Below are 20,027 nucleotides of genomic sequence, written 5' to 3' on the forward strand. Positions count from 1 at the left end.
TATCAAATAGTGTTTGAGGAAAACTTCTTCAAATATCACTCCATTGATTTTTAAATTCTATTTACAGGTGTTTTATGTGTCAGACCTCTTCAAACCCAAGATGAGGACCTCCCTGCCTCCTCCTCCAATCCGGAAAGATATCCTTTCACCTGTGGACATCATTGAACGGAACAATCACCACAATATGGTGTAGACCTTTGCAACCCTCCTCCCTCCACAATCCTCCCCCCCCCTTTTTTTTTTTTTGCAAAAATGACTGCTGACAGCAACTACCTGCTGCTCTCAAATCTCATCAGACAGTAGAATGTAGGGAGAGACTTTCTTGCCCAACTAATAAGGTCTTACTCTCTGGCCTTTTCACTTGCAACATTTGCATGAAATGGGTATTGTTCAACTAAGTCAAAAGCAACAATGAGAAAAACAAACAAACAAACAAACAAACAGCGTTGCCGGAATTCTGGATGTGCAATTGGTTGAGTGTTCATGTTGTAGTGAACTCAGATTGTTCATAGCATAATGAACACTAAACGATTATGTAAAGCCGGCCATCTTAGCTTTTACTAGGAAGATTTCCAATGCCTGTAAGAAAAACTCAGAACTAAATTATATAGCACTATATACAAGAAACAGCACTGATTCAAGATTTGGGATTGGTTTCTAAGTGTCACCGCTCTTTTCCCCTCCCCCCTTCTTTTTAACATTTGCTTTGTTTGACTCCGTTCCATACTGTGATGTTGGTTCAGAAGAAGCTTGCCCGGTCAAAAATGTCAGAAGGGTGCCTGGTCATACTACACAAACTTAAAAAAAACCCAACAATCTAAGGTGGTTCCACAACAAATTGTGCATGAATGACTCCGTTATCCACTTAGAAGCCAAATCTCTTCATTTCCACTGCGTACCTGGTAACATTAGTACTGTACGAGGCATCAAACCTACACAAAATTGACAAATGGCCTAATTTTAAAAAAGGCTCTCTTCACTACTCCTGGCCCTGATAAATTGCAGAAGGATTTTCTGTGCTATCACCGCCGTCTTTGGGAGTTCACGTCATGTCAGTTGTTAGTGGTCAATCTTGTTGAAGATATGTTAGCACTATGTATTTGGGATTGAGTCCCAGGGAACAATGATTCTGCAGTTTTAGGACGGACTGCTGGGTGGAACGTCCTAGCCTGGATTTCAAACAGTTTTGAACATTCCCTCATCTTCTCTGTTTAGGGTCCTGTTTATAAGCCATTCAATAGACATTAGGCCAAATTCTGATCTCAGTTACATCACTAGTGTATCAAGAGTGTGTAAAAGAGAGCAGAATTTGGCCGACTTCTCCTAGCTTTTTGGCTTTCTGATGGAAGTTAAAGACAAATATTGAAGATCTATCTTAAAACTTTGAAAAAAAGCTAAATTGAAAAGGGATCATGCAAACCACGTGGAATGGCCATTTGCACATCTATATTACACAATCCGTCCTATCATTTCAGCTATAGCAAGCTATGATTTTTATATATAAATATTATATAAATAATGTATAAAACATTAAAAATTAACTATGTAAAATATTATTTCTGAAACAATTTTTTAGATATATCCACTATGATTATAAACTGTGTCTTGACCTGTGTTATTTACATTTTGCTGCTTAAAAAAGCATTGAATTAATTTTTTTTTTGTAGTCAACTAAAATATTGTAGGTCTGTGGTAGCAATATTTTAATGAAAATAACTACAACTAGAGACAATTGTATAAAAAAATCATATTAAATTGTCTGTATTTTTGTAATGTTTCATTTTGTAAAGAGAAGAATATTCAAAGACTTTTGTAGAATACAAAATTGAAGTTTGTATCTGCGAAATTATTGCTGTATAAATGTGCTTTTTAAATAAAAGCTCATAACACAACTAAATATCCTATTTTAACCATGTTCTACATTTGTGGTGTTCTTAGATTAATCTGAAGAAAATGCATTGGGGTGGTATATCTGGGGCTTTACACTGCACTGGGTAGATGTTGCATATATCTGTTCCAGGCTCAAAAAAGCCCTGAACCTGATCTCACTTTAAATGAGAGCTCTGATGTGGGGGTCACCAAGGGCATCCCCACACTGTGGGTGTTACAGAAGCACCACTGCAGAGCGGTAGTGTAGATCCTTCCTACATCGATGGAAGGCGTTTTTCTGTCGATGTAGGTAATCCATGTCTCCAAGTGGCAGTAGCTAGGGCGATGGAAGAATTCTGTTGACCTAGCCGCATCTGCCCCAGGGTTTGGGTCAGCTTGACTGCAGCACTCAAGGTGTGAATTTTTCATACCCCTGAGAGATGTCGCTAGGTCTGTCTAAATTTTAAGTCTAGACCAGGACTTTGGCTTATTTCTGTCGCAAGGCAGAAGTAACTAAGATGGAAGCCCATAGCTAACCCCCTTATTTACATAGTAAGGATGAGCTCTCCTCTGGCCACACCTCTTTCTTACCCAGTGCTCTTGTGTATGAAGGAGTGGTGCTCAAGGAGCTTGAACTTTACTTCTACTTATTTATGTTAAGGTAGGCCCCTCTCTGCTAGGCACAATGCAAATGGGAGAGACAGTCCTTGCTCTGGAGGGCGTATAGTCTAAATAGAGAACACTGAAGAGGGAAACAGAAACATAGAAGTCAAGTGACTTGTCCACAGTCATGCAGAAGATCAGTGGAAGGGCGAGAACCAGCTTTCCAATCCAGCGCCCTATCCGCTAGACCACAGTGCTTCTAATTAACGTCAAGGGCTGCCAGGCACTTAACCTTACATGTGCCCATGTGTTATCTCTGCACGTTTGCACTGGAGCACAACAGCCTCACGCTGTCTGTTGTGTACAGGACAAAGACACACAGACCACAGTCTGCAGCCCTGCCACTTTCCACGCTCCACCTCTCTTTCAGCATTTTCAAAGAAATGTATTTTGTCCCCATTTTATTTATTCCACATTTTTCTTCTGAGACCAACAACGCTCCAATGTAATAGGGAACTTTCATCTGGATGGATATGGAAGTTCTTTTCTGAGTGCAAAAATCAAAATAAAAAATGCCCACATCTATTTATGTCCTCATACAGGTGGCAGTTAAAAGTCCAGGTATCTCTCTGATAGTTCACTCTGGAGTGAAAAACAGTAGCGGCAAAGATTCATGACAGTTTGTGATAGGATGTGAATTCCACATCAAAGTGAAATAGCAGCGGGGGGAATTAAGCAGGCAGAACATGGTAGGAGTTGTTATTACTCAAACTTGGTACAGCTGGGTAAATGCTATTCTTAGTGCAAGGGGATATTTTATATTAACATTCATCGGCAGGACTTATCTGAAAGATGGCATCTCTAGCTGCACTGTGTCTGATAATATCTCCAATACTTTCTCAGAGGGAAGAGTCGCCCCGTATTGAGTCATCTTCAACAGCCTGAATTTTCCCTTGAGGGAAACCCTGTCTGGGTTTAGCAACATGCAGCCCACAAACAGACTGTAGTTGAATGCAAAATTTTCTAAGTGCTATGAGGGTAAACTTAAGGAACTCTTCACTGTTGGACTAAATGAAGTGCTTGCTTGGATTTTAATGTCAGATCTTAAACCACCCAGGTAGGAGGGCAGGAATACAGATCTATGGGTGGAAGAGTAGGAATTGGAGGAGTGTCAAAGGAAATGGGGAGCAGAATAGGAGGTATTAGGGGCAGTGGGAGAGATTGGTGTTTCTGACTGCTTCAGGGAAGTATTAATAAGCACAAAATGAAGAATGGCAGAAAGACTGGGTCAGTCAGGAGAGTGGAAGAAGAGGAATGAAGTGGAAGAACATAAGAATGGCCGTACTGGGTCAGCTCAATGGTCCATCTAGCCTGTATCCTGTCTTCCAACAGTGGCCAGTGGCACATAACTTGGGAGGGAACAACCAGAACAGGGCAATTTTGAGTGATCCATTCCCTGTCATCCAGGCTCAGCTTTTGGCAGTTGGAGGTTTAAGGACAACCATGGGGTTGTGTCCCTCACCACCTTGGCTAATAATGACTGATGGACCTATCCTCCATGAACTTTATTCAATCCATGTTCTACTGGTTAGGGCACCAGATTGGGCCTCAGAAAACATGGGTTCTATTTCTAGGGCTCTGCCACTGATCTGCTATGTGACCTGAGGTAAGTATGGCCCCTTCTGGGGTCTGTTTCTCCTTCTATCCTTTGTCTGTCTTGGCTATTTACATTGTAAGCTCTTCAGGGCAGGGGCTGTCTCTTACTTTGTGTATGTACCGTGCCTAATGCAATGGGACCCTGATATCAGCTCATGCATCTAGGCACTGTGGCAACACAAATACTAATAACTGAGTGGAGATGGGTCTAAGGGAATATGTAGGAGTAAGGTTGTTTTGGAGGAGTGCCTACAGGGAGGGAATATTAAGGAGTGGGATGGTACAGTGGGGAGGTGCTCGCAGGGCCGGCTCCAGCATTTCTGCCGCCTAGAGGGAGTGAGGGACCTGCTGCCCCCGATTTGCCTCACATGCTTCCCCTCTCCCTTGGCCGCCCCAAGCACCTGCTTGTTAAGCTGGTGCCTGGAGCCGGCCCTGGGTGCTTGGATGCCACGTACAGAAGACAGTTTAATAGAGGAAGATTTAGTAAATGGGGAGGAAAGAGATAGATTGCTGGGATATAGGTAGGGTGCATTAGTGAAGAGCCTATAAAAGCTAGTAGAGAGTAAGTTTATGGGAGACAGGCATATAAGAGGAGAATAAATTGATGAAAGTTAACAAATCATGGGATTTAACGTGTATTATGGAAAGGAGCCATGGAGATTTGTGGCAGTTTCTGGCACCACTTGAGTAGTTTTCTGACTTTTACAGAGAAATGAGGTTGCAGAGTTAAGAAGATCAGAGGCCTTCAATAGCTGCAGAGGTGTGTAATTTAGCTTGCAACCATTGTATCACTAGCAAGCAGTAAAAACGTATATGAAACATCATGTGTGTGTCGGTAACACAGCATAGCTGGATTAAAATAGTGAGGAGGAGATCATGAAAATTAAACACAAGTTTTTAAAAAAACTGACCACACCAGAGAAAACAGACTAGAGAAGCTGACAGGCAAGCCAAGGAAGTAACATTTGCTTGAGCAGAACAAAAACAAAACAGAGAACTGGCTAGATGAAGAATGGTGTCAGAAAAGAGAAAAGGAGAATCTCAGGAGATGCAAGCTAAAGACCAGATGGCAAGTTATAGGAACAGGGTTAACTGCAGAGGGCCTAGTAATAGTCAGAGATGATTGGGTCCGAAGTAGCAGCACTGTCAGGTAGGAGAAAAAGAGGGAAGACTGGATAGTGTGAGTAAAGGTCAGCATAGGTCTAGAATACCCTGTGAGTTCAGGTAGTGAGCAGAGTAGGCTTAACTAAAAAGGTCTAGATTCCAGAAAGGAAGGGCAGCAGACACTGCAGACAATAAAGGATTCATCTGGAGAAAAACAGGTAGGTCATGATCAGTGTGTAGTTGGCAGGAGGGAAGTGAATGAGAAGCCAGTGAAATGGAGAACCACACAAGGTGACAGAAAACCAAGACAGCAGACTGAAGTCTAGTGAGGTAAGTCAAGTATCAGGGGGTAGCTGATTCTGAACACTGGTTCTCTACTTGTGAAGTAACTCCCTGCTCTCCATGTGTCAGTATATAATGCCTGCATCTATAACTTTCCCTCTATGCATCTGAAGAAGTGAGGTTTTTACCCACGAAAGCTTATGCCCAAATAAATCTGTTAGTCTTTAAGGTGCCACCAGACTCCTTGTTGTTTTTGAGGTAAGTCAAGCCTTTTAGAAGTGGCCAAAGGTCAGAATCTCTCTGCAGTAGATGCTCTGTAAATTGAAGCTGTCTAAAGAAGGGCCAAATGCAGCCTGCTTTCGTCTGTAGCATATAGATCTTGTCCACTAGGTGAATTGGAATTTTATTGTTCATTAACTCAATCAACCAGCTATTTCAGTTACACTGGGAAAGCTATCAGTACCTGGATGGTTGGTGGGGTTGGATTAAAAAATTAAGCACATCGCTACAAATTAGGAACATTGCTCAATCCCCAGGTAAATTGCTGATACGGCTCTTAGTACTGCAAAAAAATTAGACGCCATTCTTGGAAGTGATAATGTCAGCCCCTAGAAAGCATGAAAAATTGCTTTCAGCCATTGATCCTTTGGCCTTTCTGTGAAAGTGTCAGAGCTATGGGGGAAACACCTACTAAAAAACTATAGTTTTGCATGCAAACATATTTAACATATTTGCACATGTGTGGCTACTTGCAAGCACCTGCATTTCATGGAGTAGAGCCTTTGGCTCCAAGGTAAGATTTGAAACATTCTGTGACAGTAAATTACCATTCCCAGAAAGAGGTCTAAGCAATCTTCAGACAGCAAAGGTGTTCTGATCTGATTCAGTAATTTTGGTGTGTGTAGCTTTCCATACCAGGAAGAAGGTCACCGCATGTTCCACAAGCAGAGGCAATTTAATACTAGAGATCTTTACGTTAGATTTTTAATAGCCCAATGTTTGGGTACAGGGTTTTTCATTGCTCTTTATAAAGATAAAACCAAGAACAAAATTTAGATCCAGATTCAATTAACAAACACTCCTAACATTGAGAGCTGGGGTTTTGGGCCAGACCCAACTCTAAGACTATATGTAATCTGGATCCAAGAAAACTTTGAGAACTTCTAAAAACTACCTCCCGCCTCTGACTCCATGATCTCACTCTCTCCACCGTACCTGTGACCACCTCTTCCCCTTGACATACTCTCCTCCTTATTCCCCACTCTCAATGAACTGACTGATCTTCCCCTCGTCGCCACCTTTTATAGACTTGTTTATATATCCTGCCAAATATCTCCAGTGTTAATGGATACTTGTGAATGGAGGTTGACATCTCTATTGAATGAAGCAGAAGTTAGGGAAAATTTGGGGGTAACAGGGAGGATCAGATAAACATCATCTTCTAAGACACATCTCCCGAAAAGTCTTTCAGCCATGATCTTTGCACCCTGCCCCCCAAGCTCATATTGGTTCCAGATGCATTATGTATGTCTGAACTGTGTTATGTCTAGATTGTAAATTCCTCAGGGCACAGACTGTCTCCTTATGTGTTGGTATAGTACTGATCAAACTGTCAGCAATGACTAATTGCCCAATCCCTTGTTTTCATCCTATCCATAGCTGATAAGGGAAATGATCCTGAATTTCTTGTTCACCCAACGCTCGCAGGGAAGTCACAAGAGAGATCAATTCTCTTATCCACACATATCATTTGTTTTCCTTAGAAAAGTCTATGTCTACAAAGTTTATTCTCTACTTGTGGAATAAACTCCTACAGAATACACTCCTAGGTGTTATGGTAATACTACTACTACTACTACTGTCAGCAAGTATCAGAGGGGTAGCCGTGTTAGTCTGAATCTGTAAAAAGCAACAGAGGGTCCTGTGGCACCTTTGAGACTAACAGAAGTACTGGGAGCATAAGCTTTCGTGGGTAAGAACCTCACTTCTTCAGATGCAAGACAGCAAGTCACTAAGTAATCGTGTATCTTCCTAGTAATCATGGTATTGGTGCTGCCTCAAGTAATAAGGTATCTTTTTATTTAATCTAGAAATAAACTTGATCTCTCTGTAACCAGATAACTTTCAATGTCACGCTTTGGGACACCTCACAATACAAGTCTGTTAGTGAACTCACTGGTAGTAGCTAAAATATCAGCATATGCAGCCTGTAATGGCATGAAGTTTACAGTTTTTGATCTCACTTTATATTAAAAGTTCATAACCAGAAGGAACAACGAGCTGTTATTTTAAAAAACATCTTTTAGTGTTGCCACGTCAGCAAAAATTTGTAATATATATATATATATTCTTATCCCAACTCTGTCACTGTGACCCCTTTGTGCAGAAATGAATTCAGACCACTTCTGATGGGAATCTTTGAAGTAATTAAAATTGGGCAAAAGTCCAAAATATTAAAAGGTATAATTTCTCTCTCCACCCCAAACTAACAAAAATTCACTTCGTTTCTACAGGAACTGGTACAAATAGCTTGGCTTTTCCAGCCAAGATTTTTATAAAAATATTTGTGTGTGTGTGTAAGTGTGTGTGTGGTTTCAGTTCTGTAGTGTTGGGTGAGCTCATGCTGAGGTATAAATTAAACAAGCTAGCACACACATTACACTATGCTAACTATTTCCCAAAAGAGACACCAAAAGTAACTATGCTGTTTTAATAAAGGTCTTAGAAATAAAACTGTTTTCAAGATAAAGCGAGAGTGTGTACTGGACAAATATTGTGTTCTCATCAATTTATGCTGGAGAATGAACACTTTTTCCTTCAGGAAAATTTGAATGCTGGTGGAAGGTGCATGAATAACATCTCTGGAGTTTTAAGGGCTTGTGTATACAATAAAGTTTCACCAGTTTGACTTAAGATGTGAATTTAAACCAATTTAGTTAAGCCAATGCCAAAAACTGTGTGGATGCTTTTCTTTCATTTTTCACCAAACTTATTGCTGTTTAGTTTAAGTTGGGAGGAACAGGATTGAGTTAAACAGAAATAATACAGTTAAAAACAAAATAGGAACTGATTGGAAGTTTTCCATTGAAACTGTTTTTTGTCTGTTTATTTTGTTTTTAATACAGGAAACTGGGTTTTAATTAAATGTTTTTTTCCCTCCGTTTTTGTTGAAAAAAATGACATCCCGAAAAACTGAAACATTTGAGCCAAACCCCCAAATATTTTGATTCAGATAGCAAACGTTTGTTCCTCATGGGAGTTGTAGTTTGGTTACCTCATGTCCCCATTCTCTCTGGGCCAGGCTTTCCAACCGCGCTACATCTTCCACTATGCACCATGACCAGGGTCTCCCATGATGCAACCACCTTCCCTCACTATGAGAGGAGACCATGGTTCATCATGGGAGATGTTGTCCAATCTGGCAGTCCAACCTTTAGAAGGAAGCTGCAACTCCCACAAGGCACCACAAAAGCATTTCCTAATCAAACTATTTTGGTTTTCAGCCAAAATATTTCGGTGTTTGATTTTTCACTGAAAAGTTGTAAATTTTCTGCAAAATAAATAAAGCTAATTTTCCAACCTGCTGTTATGAGCACACAGAGGTTTGCACTGATTTAACTAAATAAATGTAAATACTGATTTAAGTTAAACCTGTGCAACTTTCTTTTTGTGTACAAAGCCTAAATTATTCTCCTTTCCACAGAACAGGTACAGCAGGGACATTAGTAAGACCAGTGAGGCATAGCTAATCCATGTGGTTAATATAAAAGCTCCCCTCTCCTGAATGTCACCCCAAAACTCAATCAAGAGCAACTGGAACCATATTTGAAATTCATGCAACAACTTTGTCCAAATTAGCCAAAGGCATACATTATGATCATGTAGTCTGACCTCATGCATAACACAGGCCAGATTTCACCTACTTCTTCATCTAGCTTAACAAGTTGCTGCAGAGATCAACTGCATTGTTCATCAATAAATGTAAATACTGATTTAAGTTAAACCTGTGCAACTTTCTTTTTGTGTACAAAGCCTAAATTATTCTCCTTTCCACAGAACAGGTACAGCAGGGACATTAGTAAGACCAGTGAGGCATAGCTAATCCATGTGGTTAATATAAAAGCTCCCCTCTCCTGAATGTCACCCCAAAACTCAATCAAGAGCAACTGGAACCATATTTGAAATTCATGCAACAACTTTGTCCAAATTAGCCAAAGGCATACATTATGATCATGTAGTCTGACCTCATGCATAACACAGGCCAGATTTCACCTACTTCTTCATCTAGCTTAACAAGTTGCTGCAGAGATCAACTGCATTGTTCATCAAGGAGCAATCCCAGGTACAGCAGCATCTCCAGCAGAGGCTGGTGAATGTCAATGAGGGAATAGGACATTGGACAGTAGATCTGGGATTATGTAAAATGGCTTTGGAGGATTATCCTGATGCCTTTTTGATAATGTTTGAGCACTTGGCTATGAGTGTCAGATGGGACAAAGGGGCCTGGGGTGCAACTAGCCCCTTAACTCACCGGTGAGGCTCAGGTGGCTTAAAGGAGCATCAAGCCAAGGACTATGACACACTGTAGGTTGCTATTTTGGATAGGGTGGGAATGTCAGTGGAGAAATACCACCAAAAATGTAGGGCAGCCAGATGGAATGATGGGGTACATCCCCAGGCATTCATACAAAAGCTATTGTCTGGGCCAATTGGTGGCTGAGGCCAGAAAGACAGAACATAGGGGCCATATTGGACTCAATTACTCTGGAACAGTTCATACAGAGCCTCCATGAGACTCTGAAGGTTAGGTACCAGCTGGAGTTGCTGGAGTCCTCCGTGACATTATGCGGAGGCAGACTTTCCAAGAAAAGAGCTACTCCCCTAGGAAGGGAGTGAGAGAAAAAGTTTGAGGAGCCGCCGTCACCAAAGCCTGGAATGGGGATGATGTCAGAGGTGAAGAAGGGTGCCTCTAGTGCCCACCCAGTGGTGTGTTATCAGTGAGGGGGCAAAGGACAGATAAAGAAAGACTGCCTGTGCATAGACTATGGGATTCTGAATTCTGTGGTGGGCAGAGGTAAAGGCCAGTCTGGAGATAAGGACAATTCCAATCAAAGTGAATTGGACAGCCACAATCATGGATTCTGCAGCTGCATGTTCACTGGTGCAGAGCACCTTGGTCAGGCTGCAGTGGTGACAGAAAAGGGTGCTGATTACAATGAATTGTGCCCACAGGGAAAGGAACACTTAGCCAGTGGCTGTTTTTCCAGTGGAGGTAGAAGTGGCAGAGAGTGGGCATTCTGAAGTTGTTGCCCTATGCAGGAATGATTAGAATGGACTGGTCTCCATTTCTGGTAGAAAAAAAGCAGGAGGACGGAGGATGCAACCTCCATGGTGGGGCTTATATAAAGAACTCTCTGTCGTACACCCTCCAGGCAACCCTTCAGGACTAGTGTTAAATAATGCTAGACACATGCCAACAAGCTCAGAGAGACTCCAAATGCTAGAGGTCTTGAGGGGGGGAGGGAGAAGTACTGAAAGGAGGCACTCTATCTGGGAGTGATGGATCTAGTGGACAAGGAGGGCAGAGTCTCAGCCAGCTCCCAGAGGGAGCAAGACATAGGCAAAGCCCGAGATGGAAAAAATACTAATGAGGGAGACAAGGTCCCTAATAACAAGACCCTGGGGGGAGAAGAGAAGGATCTTAGGCAGGTAGACTCTAGCCTGGGGCACAGCAAGTTGAGGGAAGAGAGAAATCCCTATATAGATACAACCCAGGGGCAAAGAAAGCTGGAGGAAAGGTCAATGAGACACGAGTGGTGGGGTGACCTAGAGGTCAAGGTGGAAATATGGGACAAACCTCCAGTCTCTGAGTTAACTTTCTGTGGGTGGGGGTCCCTTGTCTTCCACTGGTGTCCCATGGACAGCCGGTGTAAAAGGGCACACAATGATCTGGTAGAACCCCAGCCCTGCAAAGTGGGTAGGGCGCCAATGGGGAGAAAGAGCCCCCTCCCTTCTAGGAGGCAATAAAAGGTCTCAAATGACATAAGAAGGGGGAAGGTATGTGATAGAGTGCTAGCGGTAGCACCCTGATTACTTAGGTAATTGCATAACAGAAGATTACAGGCTTAATTGGAATCAATTAACCTGTTATGGTGGGAATTGTTGACACTCGGGGGCAATGGTTGGATTAATGAGGTAATTAGCTCAGTAAGGGGAAGACGTGTAATTGGCAGGAAAAGTAAGTAAAGGGAGAGCTCAGAGAGTGAGCGGGGTGTGTAGAGAAAGCTGGGTGGAAGACTCCTCCTGACACATGCCTGTGTTATGTTCTGCAGTGCTTGGTATCTAAAGATTAAAGGTACACATGGGGAGTAGAAATAGGCTGTGTGTGTGTTTTGAATAAGAGACCACCCAAACAGGCCAGGCAGTGCGGCACACTGGGTAGCTGAGGGAGTGCCCTGTGGCAGATGGGCTGCATCCTCCGAATTCTACCTCAGGTCTGATTATCCTCTTACTTACACTGGTATACATCAAGGGTGATTCCTATCAAGTCAATTGAGTGACTAAGTTGGAAAACCAGTACAACACTAGATTTAGGTCTTTGGAGCCTAATTCCTCTCATGAGAAGTGAGGAGGTGAAGTTGGAGAGTTAAGCTCATTGGGAGCAGACTTTGTCGGCTGGTGATGAGCACCTTAAATATTCATGCAGTAGAAGTATTGTGTATAATAATTTCAGCTTTCCAGGGCAATGCAGACACATTGTTACAAAGAAATGGTAGGAAATCCACACAAGTTCTTGAAATGCAACTATTTGCCTGCAAAGACACAACAGGCAAATGTAGCATTGGCCTTGATCCGAATAAACAACAGTACATTGTGTCAATAATGGATAACTGCATAGACGCTGGCTCATGCAATCTTAAAATAATTCATTAGACTTTTCTCTCCCAGTGGCTGCTCCCTGACCTACTAATCTACAGGGAGAGAGTCAATGGAAGGTTGCTTTTTTAAGTTGTATTTGTTAAGGACTAGATATTCAAAGATCTTGAATGCCTTCTGCACCCCTGAAAACAGCATTTACAAAAGGTATGTAATTGTATTTTCAAGCTCCCACATTGGCATTTGGATATGGAAGGCAAAGTCACGCAGGGTGTTAATCCATGCATGCACTGTCATGCAATACATACAGTAGCTCCCAAAAGCAGATGGAGAATGGGCCTGGCTATAAATTTAACATGCGGATTAACTCTTCAAAGGAAACGTTTGTGCAAAGCAGTATTCCTGCAGAGCAGCTCCCCATACAAATAACTGTATTGTAAGGCTCACATGTCTCTAGGGACAATAATTAGAAAAAGGAATACCCAGGGAGCAAATTGACCCATCAAAATATAGTCCTTTTCTGATTTATCAGGGAACAACTGTGTGTACATATTGGTGTGAACAATTTGTCCACTTGGACAATTTAGCATCTCTAATCAGGCTGGAGGGTCAAACATGCATGAACTACAACAGTGATGTATAATATATTGAGTATGGTATATAACTAAGCTATCAGTATACCCTGTATACTTTATTAGAAGCAAAATATAAATATTTCCAGTGCAGCACACTTACCGTCCTTTGAGTTTGCTTGCCCAGTAATGGTTGGTTAAGAAACCATTTTTGGTTACCTGGTGGGAAAAACGGAATAAATTTCCCCAACCCACTTCCATCTTTTTGTCTGCCAGCCGCTACACTGCCCCTTTGCCCCCAGGCCTCCCCAGCACATAGGGATCAACACAGGATAAGGAAGAAATAGGCCCAGGTTCATATATTGGCTGCCATAGTTTACCTCTACTGTGCGTGTGTGGGGTGGAGGTGGGAGGGAATCACATTATACAGATAAGAGATTTAATAAACAGCATGAAGGGGAAGGAAATGTGATTGGAAATGGGGCAAAGGCACCACATGGAGGTTAGTATTACTACACTATATTCTTTCCCCTTCTCAGCCAATGGAAAGCCATTCACACTGTGCTTTGGGGGCTCTGTGAGAATTCAGGCCAGTTGTACGTCACCAGAAGAAAAGTGTCCTCAAGGGACTTCTATGCGGCATTTCCCTCTGAGGGGCCATTACTACTGCTCAAGACAAGAGTAATTTGTAATTCAGTCTAGTTTGAAGAGCCCAAGAGATGTGCAGCCATGCCGGGCTGGTAGGGGTGGAGACTAGCCAAAAGCAGCAGAGCATGGTAGGACCATCAAACTAGAGCTCCAGGTGGATCTTTGATCTGCAAGAACCACGCATACTGACCCTGCTCCTGCAAATCTCAGCCTTATAAAAGGAAGACCGGCCTCAATCTTGGCCTGTCCGTCATTCTACTGCAGGTCCTTCTTCTAACAGGTGTTGTGGAACACAGAAGCCATGTCTCTGTCCTTGTCTTCCGGAGCGTTATTGTTTATGTTACAATAGCAGTTAGAGGTCCCAACTGACATCAGGATCCCATTGTGTTAGGTGCTGTACAAACACATAGTAAGACAATCCTTTCTCTGAAGAGCTCATAAGCTATTTAGTAGCCTGAAAAGGGGCTGGCAAAAGGAAGCATTATTATTAATTTACAATGGAAAACTGGGGTATAGACAGATACAGTGATTTCCCTAAGATCACACAAAGTCTGTGGCAGTGCCAAGAATTCAACCCAGACCAGAGTTTCAGTCCAGTGCCTTAACCACAAGACCCTCCTTCTTCCTCTCTTGGGAAGTGGAGGAATCTTGTAAATGGATTCCTGAATATATTTCTCTTTTATAGGATGCTTTCACAAAACCTGCTTATTTTAAACTATATTCCTATGCTGTCTTATCTTTATGTATGATTTTTTGGTAATAAGGGGTAATTTTCAATGTTGAGAGTAATTAGCCATTGGAACAATTCACCAAGCGTTGTGGTGGATTCTCTATCACTGACCATTTTTAAATCAAGATTGGATGTTTTTTCTAAAAGATCTGCTCTAGGAATTATTTTGGGGAAGTTCTGTGGTATGTTTTAGACAGGAGGCCAGACTAGATAATCACAATGGTCCCTTCTGGCCTTGGAATCTATGAATTATGCAAAACGCTTGAATTGAGTCTCATAATGATGAATGAGAGAATAAGACATTCATTTATTTCCTTTAAGAATGAGTGACAATCGGACTCCAGATATCATTTTTGGTCAACCATAATGCACTATAATTCAAAAGTAATTGTGTAGTCTTGTGTAATGCATTGGAGTTATTTGAAGGCAGCAGATATGCTAGATGTATGTATTTACTTAGGCCAAATATGTTCAGAATTTCTCCTATACATTTCTGTAATTACTAGAGCTGGTCAAACATTGGAATTTCTAACCCATGAGAAATTCTGATATTTTGATGTTTGTTTTTTTCATTCTGAATCAGGACAAAAAAGTCAAATTACCAACATATTTCATTGAATGGAAAGTTCTGAAAAAGTTCCCTTTGGAAATATCAAAATGTTTTGTGTAGGTATTTTTGGATGGAAATTAAATGCTTTGACATTCCTGAATCAAAATGGGTCATTTGGGGTCAGTCTGACATTGAACTGCATCTATCTGAGCTGCTGCAGTGCCTTTGGGTGCCTCATGCCCCATTTTCTCCCCTATGGGCTGGGTGGCTGGGCCAGACTACCTCTCCCATGATGCACTGTGGCTATTAAACTACCATGATGCAGCACACTGGTTCCACAGAAGACTCATACTTTCCCTACAGGGGAGCAGGGGTGGAGAGGAGGAGAGGGAAGGGAAAGATTTTGCAGAAAGGAGTTTTCCATCAAAGAACCAGTGACAGAAAATTCCCGACCAGCTCTGTGTGTTGTTATTATTGGTATTGCAGCTGTGCCTCTGGACCCCAGTTATAGTTCAGAGCCCCCTCAGTATTAGGCAGCACACACAGAACAGAAAGGCTGTCCTTGCTGGGATACATTTATAATCTGGTGGTTGTTTCTATTTGATGTTGTTTTATTTACTCTAGAAAGTACCCCAATACACTCCAAAACAATAGAAGGGATTTCTTAGCTATGCTAAGTGGCAAGACCCATCGATGGCCAAATCTTCAGCTGGTGTAAATGGAAGTCTATGGGTATATGCAGCTGATGGGGGCTTGTGGGGCTTGGACTAAGGGGCTGTTTAACTGTGGTATTGATGTTTGGGCTTGGGCTGGAGCCCAGGCTCTGGGACCCTATGAGGGGGGCATGGACCAGGCTCCAGTCCAAGCCCAAATGTCTATACCTCAATTAAACAGCTCCCTAGCCCAAGCCTCATGAACACGAGTTAGTTGACATGGGTTAGCTGTGGGTGTTTAATTGCAGTGTAGACAAAACGTATAGGGCTATGCCCATTTTCACTAGCTGAGGAAGTGGTCCAATATATTTACTCAGAATGGGCCTTCAGAAATGGATGTTGACTGGAGTTTTGCTACTAACTTCAATAAGAATCGGCTCATATGCCATGCCTCTCAGGGTTCATTGTACATAGCGCTTACTTGGTTCTTTTCTTTCACTCCCACACACCGTATAGCCATTCTTGATTGGTAACCAATTGATTCTCAGCATAAGTTAGCCTTGATACCTCCCTCATAACCTCAGAAACCTCCATAAAGGGGATATGCACATTTTCACCTTTTGCAACAACCCACTTACACGTTGTTCTCAAGATCGTAAGTCCTGGCAATAAACGGGGCCCATTGCACTAGCACTGATATAGCTAGAACATACAGTACTTAGAGCTGCATAAGCAAATCATAATCGGAGAGCAGGCAAATGAATCATCCTTTGTTACATTATGTAAATAATTAAATCTGAGTCAAAATAATTGCCAACAGAGAAAGTGCAGACTCATTTAAGGAAGAATACAGAAATGTTGCTTTCCTTACTGAAAATAGCTGTTGTCTAGTGATGTTCAATGTTTGAACAAACCCTGTCTAAGTCAAAGTGAGAACTAACTGCCTGGGCCTGGTGACATATGTTTTATATTAAGAAACTGCTTGAGGGGTCTGTATGGCTTAGTGGATAAATCATCAGGTCTGTCCCCTTGCAACTCAAGACTAGCCTGTGGTCCTAAAGGAAAAGAAACTTGGTCTGAGCTTAGTTCTCACTGGAACAACTTATGTTTCACTAAGAAAAGGTTGGCACACTGGAAAAGGTTGTGGACTAAACTAATAGGAAACCTGAATCCTATATAAATTACTTGTATCAGGCCCTATAATCTGTATTTAAGAGGTGACTCTTCAAGGCCTGCCATCATGGACCTGCTCTATGGGTTTCCTTTTTTTATCTGTAACCTTGAATGTGAACTTTTTGATTAAATATGGACAAAGGAATGAAAAGGACGATAAGAAAGGCCAAGGATATGGAACACAAATAGCAAAGGAAATAAAGAGAAATGTGAAGATGGTCTTTAAATATCTGAGGAGGAAACCGGCAAGGAGTCAGTAAGGCGACTAGGAGACATGGGCTGGAACTTAATGACGGATGATGCTGATATTACTAGGAAGATGAATGGATTATTTACTGCAACATTCACACAAAAAGCTGAACATCACATCCTAGAGACTGGAGACATTTTCCTGGGAGGGGAAGAAATGCTAAAAAGCTTTTAATAGCTTCTGTCCAAGCAAGATAGGTAACAAACATGAGCGTTAGGAGGTTAAAAGGAAACATGCCTCAATCTGAATGAATAGACATGCTTCTTGCCCTTGTTTACTTCGTTCATAACTCTCTCCAGGTCCATTTCTAGTATTTCTCATTTATAATAAAAAGAAATGGACAAAAATAGGTAAGGAAAAGTTGTTTTTCAGCTGCTAAATGTGGGTTACAAACAAAAGCGTAAAAAAGCCTCTCTCTCCCTCTCACACACATATATGTACTTGGCTGTGTCCTTTTAAGAAAGAAGTAAATATTACATTATCCAGCTAGAGACTTTCATTTCAAACCTCTTCATAATTAATCAGAGTTCAACTCCATTCCAAGAGCCAGCTCCAGGAAAAACATCAACTAGTTTTTTGACAAGAAACACTGCATCTTGGGGGGGAATAAAAACCCTCAGTGCAGTTAAAAGAAAACAAATTTTTGAACAGTTCTCCTAATATTTGAGCAGGGATGGTTTATAATGTGTGAAGTCATTTGTACTTTGGGTTTTGCAACGTGTTGGGTTCTTGCCTGTGACTGGGTAACCTTTTGTGCAGAAACAAACCGACTTGCAAGGATCACTTGGGTTTTGTGATTCACATTTTGGTGCCAGAGGGTATTTGATATCGAAAAGATGGAAAAAGTCATGTCCCACAATTTTGGCAGTCTGCGTATGCTTTATTTATTATGTAAATCAACAATAGGAATGTTTACGTAGGTACTGTATTATCTAGGCCTTTTGTCCCCACTCTCACTCATATACATAGGTGGAACAGGTACATTTCCTACAAATAAATAGCTTGAGGATTAAGAGCAAGTATAATATATTGGCATTCTAAAGTCCTTAGGAGTACGACAGCGTAAATGTTGCCAGTTTTTGTTCAAACAATCTATTAAGTCAGTTTCAGGTAATTCAATTTTAGTCCTCAGAGATTGTTTCAGGTTTATTTGATCCCAGCAAAGTGAAGGGAGAATTACTAGTGAGTTTCATTAAGTTCTGTGCTTAACAAGGTTTTATAAGAATTCGGGATAACATGGTTTGTTCAACACAGAAGACTTAGGGTATGTCTATACTTACCTCCGGGTTCGACGGTAAGAAGTTGATCTTCTGGGATCGATTTATCGCGTCTTGTCTAGACGCGATAAATCGATCCCGGAAGTGCTTGCTGTCGACGCCGGTACTTCTGCTCCACAAGAGGAGTACCCGGAGTCGACGGGGGAGCTTGCCTGCCACGTGTGGACCCGCGGTAAGTACCTTGTAGTTCGAACTAAGGTACTTCGACTTCAGCTACGTTATTCCCGTAGCTAAAGTTGCGTATCTTAGTTCGAACTGGGGGGTGAGTGTGGACCAGCCCTTAGGCCAGGTCCACACTAGCGAGCTTACAGTGGCACAGCTGTACTGATGCAGCCGTACTTCTTTTAGCCACTCTATGCCAACAGGAGAGAGCTCTCTTGTCCACCTAATCAAACCACCTCCAATGAGCAGCAATAGCTGTGTTGGCAGGAGAATGTCTCCCGCCAACATAACGCTGGACACCGGTGCTTCTGTTGGTGTAACCTATGTTGCTCAAAGGGTTGGTTTTTTTCACATCCCCTGAGCGACATAAATTATACCGACAAAACTGCTAGTGTAGACATAGCCTTACTGTGTGACAAACAGTTGCCAGGAGTGTCACAAAATCAAAACAAAACCAGGAAACTCAGTGTCAAACCCCCTTTTTTATTTTTAGGGGCAAAAATAATTCCTGATGTAACTCTTTACACCAGCGATCATTTGAATTTGACCTAAGTTTCAATGAAAGGTTTATGTGCTCAACTAAATTTTGCATGAAACTCACCTGGTTTCATTTCTCATTTTGAACCTGAAATTTACAAAGTTTTGTGTGGCCTCCTGTTTTACATAGATCACATGGGCTAAAAGGAAACTGAATCAGACATCAGGTGATACCCATTGCCCTGAATGCACAAATCAGGTATTTAGGTGCTAACGGTCATGATAAATGGATCAGTGATGGAAGAATGGTAAGTGCCACTTTTCTGATTATGCAATGGGTTAAGAGGGTGTAATGGTCAACATTTCACCATAGCAAATGTTTGCGCTATAGTAAAGCTGGCAGAAAAGACAGTTCTCAAGTTAATTTGGGAAATGAAGTTAATCTCCTGAATAATCAGTCAAAGGGGAAGGGCCAGGGGGAAGACTCAGACTGAGATATTCAAAGTTGCATAAGGGAGTTTCATAGGGAACTGAGCACCTAATTCCCTCCCAGCTCCAGTGCAAAGAATGTGTAGGACCAAGTTGTGGACATCAAATAAGATTAGCAGATACTTTAGGGTTTCACATAGAGATATAAAATGGAAAAGGAATGAGATTCCTAAAGGCTTGTGAGAGATAAAGTAAAAGCGGCCCAGCTAACACCCTTCTAGAATACTGGTAGAATGTCAGGTCCATACAAAAACAAGCAACATTCCAAGCTAGGGAAAAGGTTATTATCAACAGCCTGAGCTGCATTGAAAAGGTGAGCGACTCAAGACTCAACTGATAACATCCACAGATACAGTCCTGTCAGTCGAGTGGCACCATAAACACTCCTCAAATTCCAAGGAGATACAACGGCTCTGAAAACCTTATCCGTTTTAAGACTTTCTAGATATAAAATTGCATCTAATGAGTAAACACGTTTTATTACACTTGAATAATCTACCCATTTGCCTCCAGGGTTAAATTATCAAAATTCCCTCTGCCTGGCCACAAAGTTTGAGCCTGTGAATATTTTTGAATGTTAATATTTTAGGTTAAGCCCTTCAGAGCCTATCTGGTGACTGGTTTCGGAGGGGTAGCCGTGTTAGTCTGTAGCAGTA

General features: G+C 41.7%; 1 protein-coding gene across 1 annotated transcript in view; it reads left to right on the forward strand.

The window, feature by feature from the left end:
• Positions 1-1,915, forward strand: part of PLPP3 (phospholipid phosphatase 3) — a 69,224-nt gene extending 67,309 nt beyond the window's left edge. The window contains exon 6 of the mRNA XM_054037220.1: positions 68-1,915. Coding sequence (XP_053893195.1) covers positions 68-193 — 126 coding nt within the window. The 3' untranslated portion in view covers positions 194-1,915. The remainder of the gene's footprint in view (positions 1-67) is intronic.
• Positions 1,916-20,027: the final 18,112 nt, after the last annotated feature.

Source organism: Malaclemys terrapin, chromosome 8, assembly GCF_027887155.1.
Source record: "Malaclemys terrapin pileata isolate rMalTer1 chromosome 8, rMalTer1.hap1, whole genome shotgun sequence".
Taxonomy (NCBI): Eukaryota; Metazoa; Chordata; order Testudines; family Emydidae; genus Malaclemys; species Malaclemys terrapin.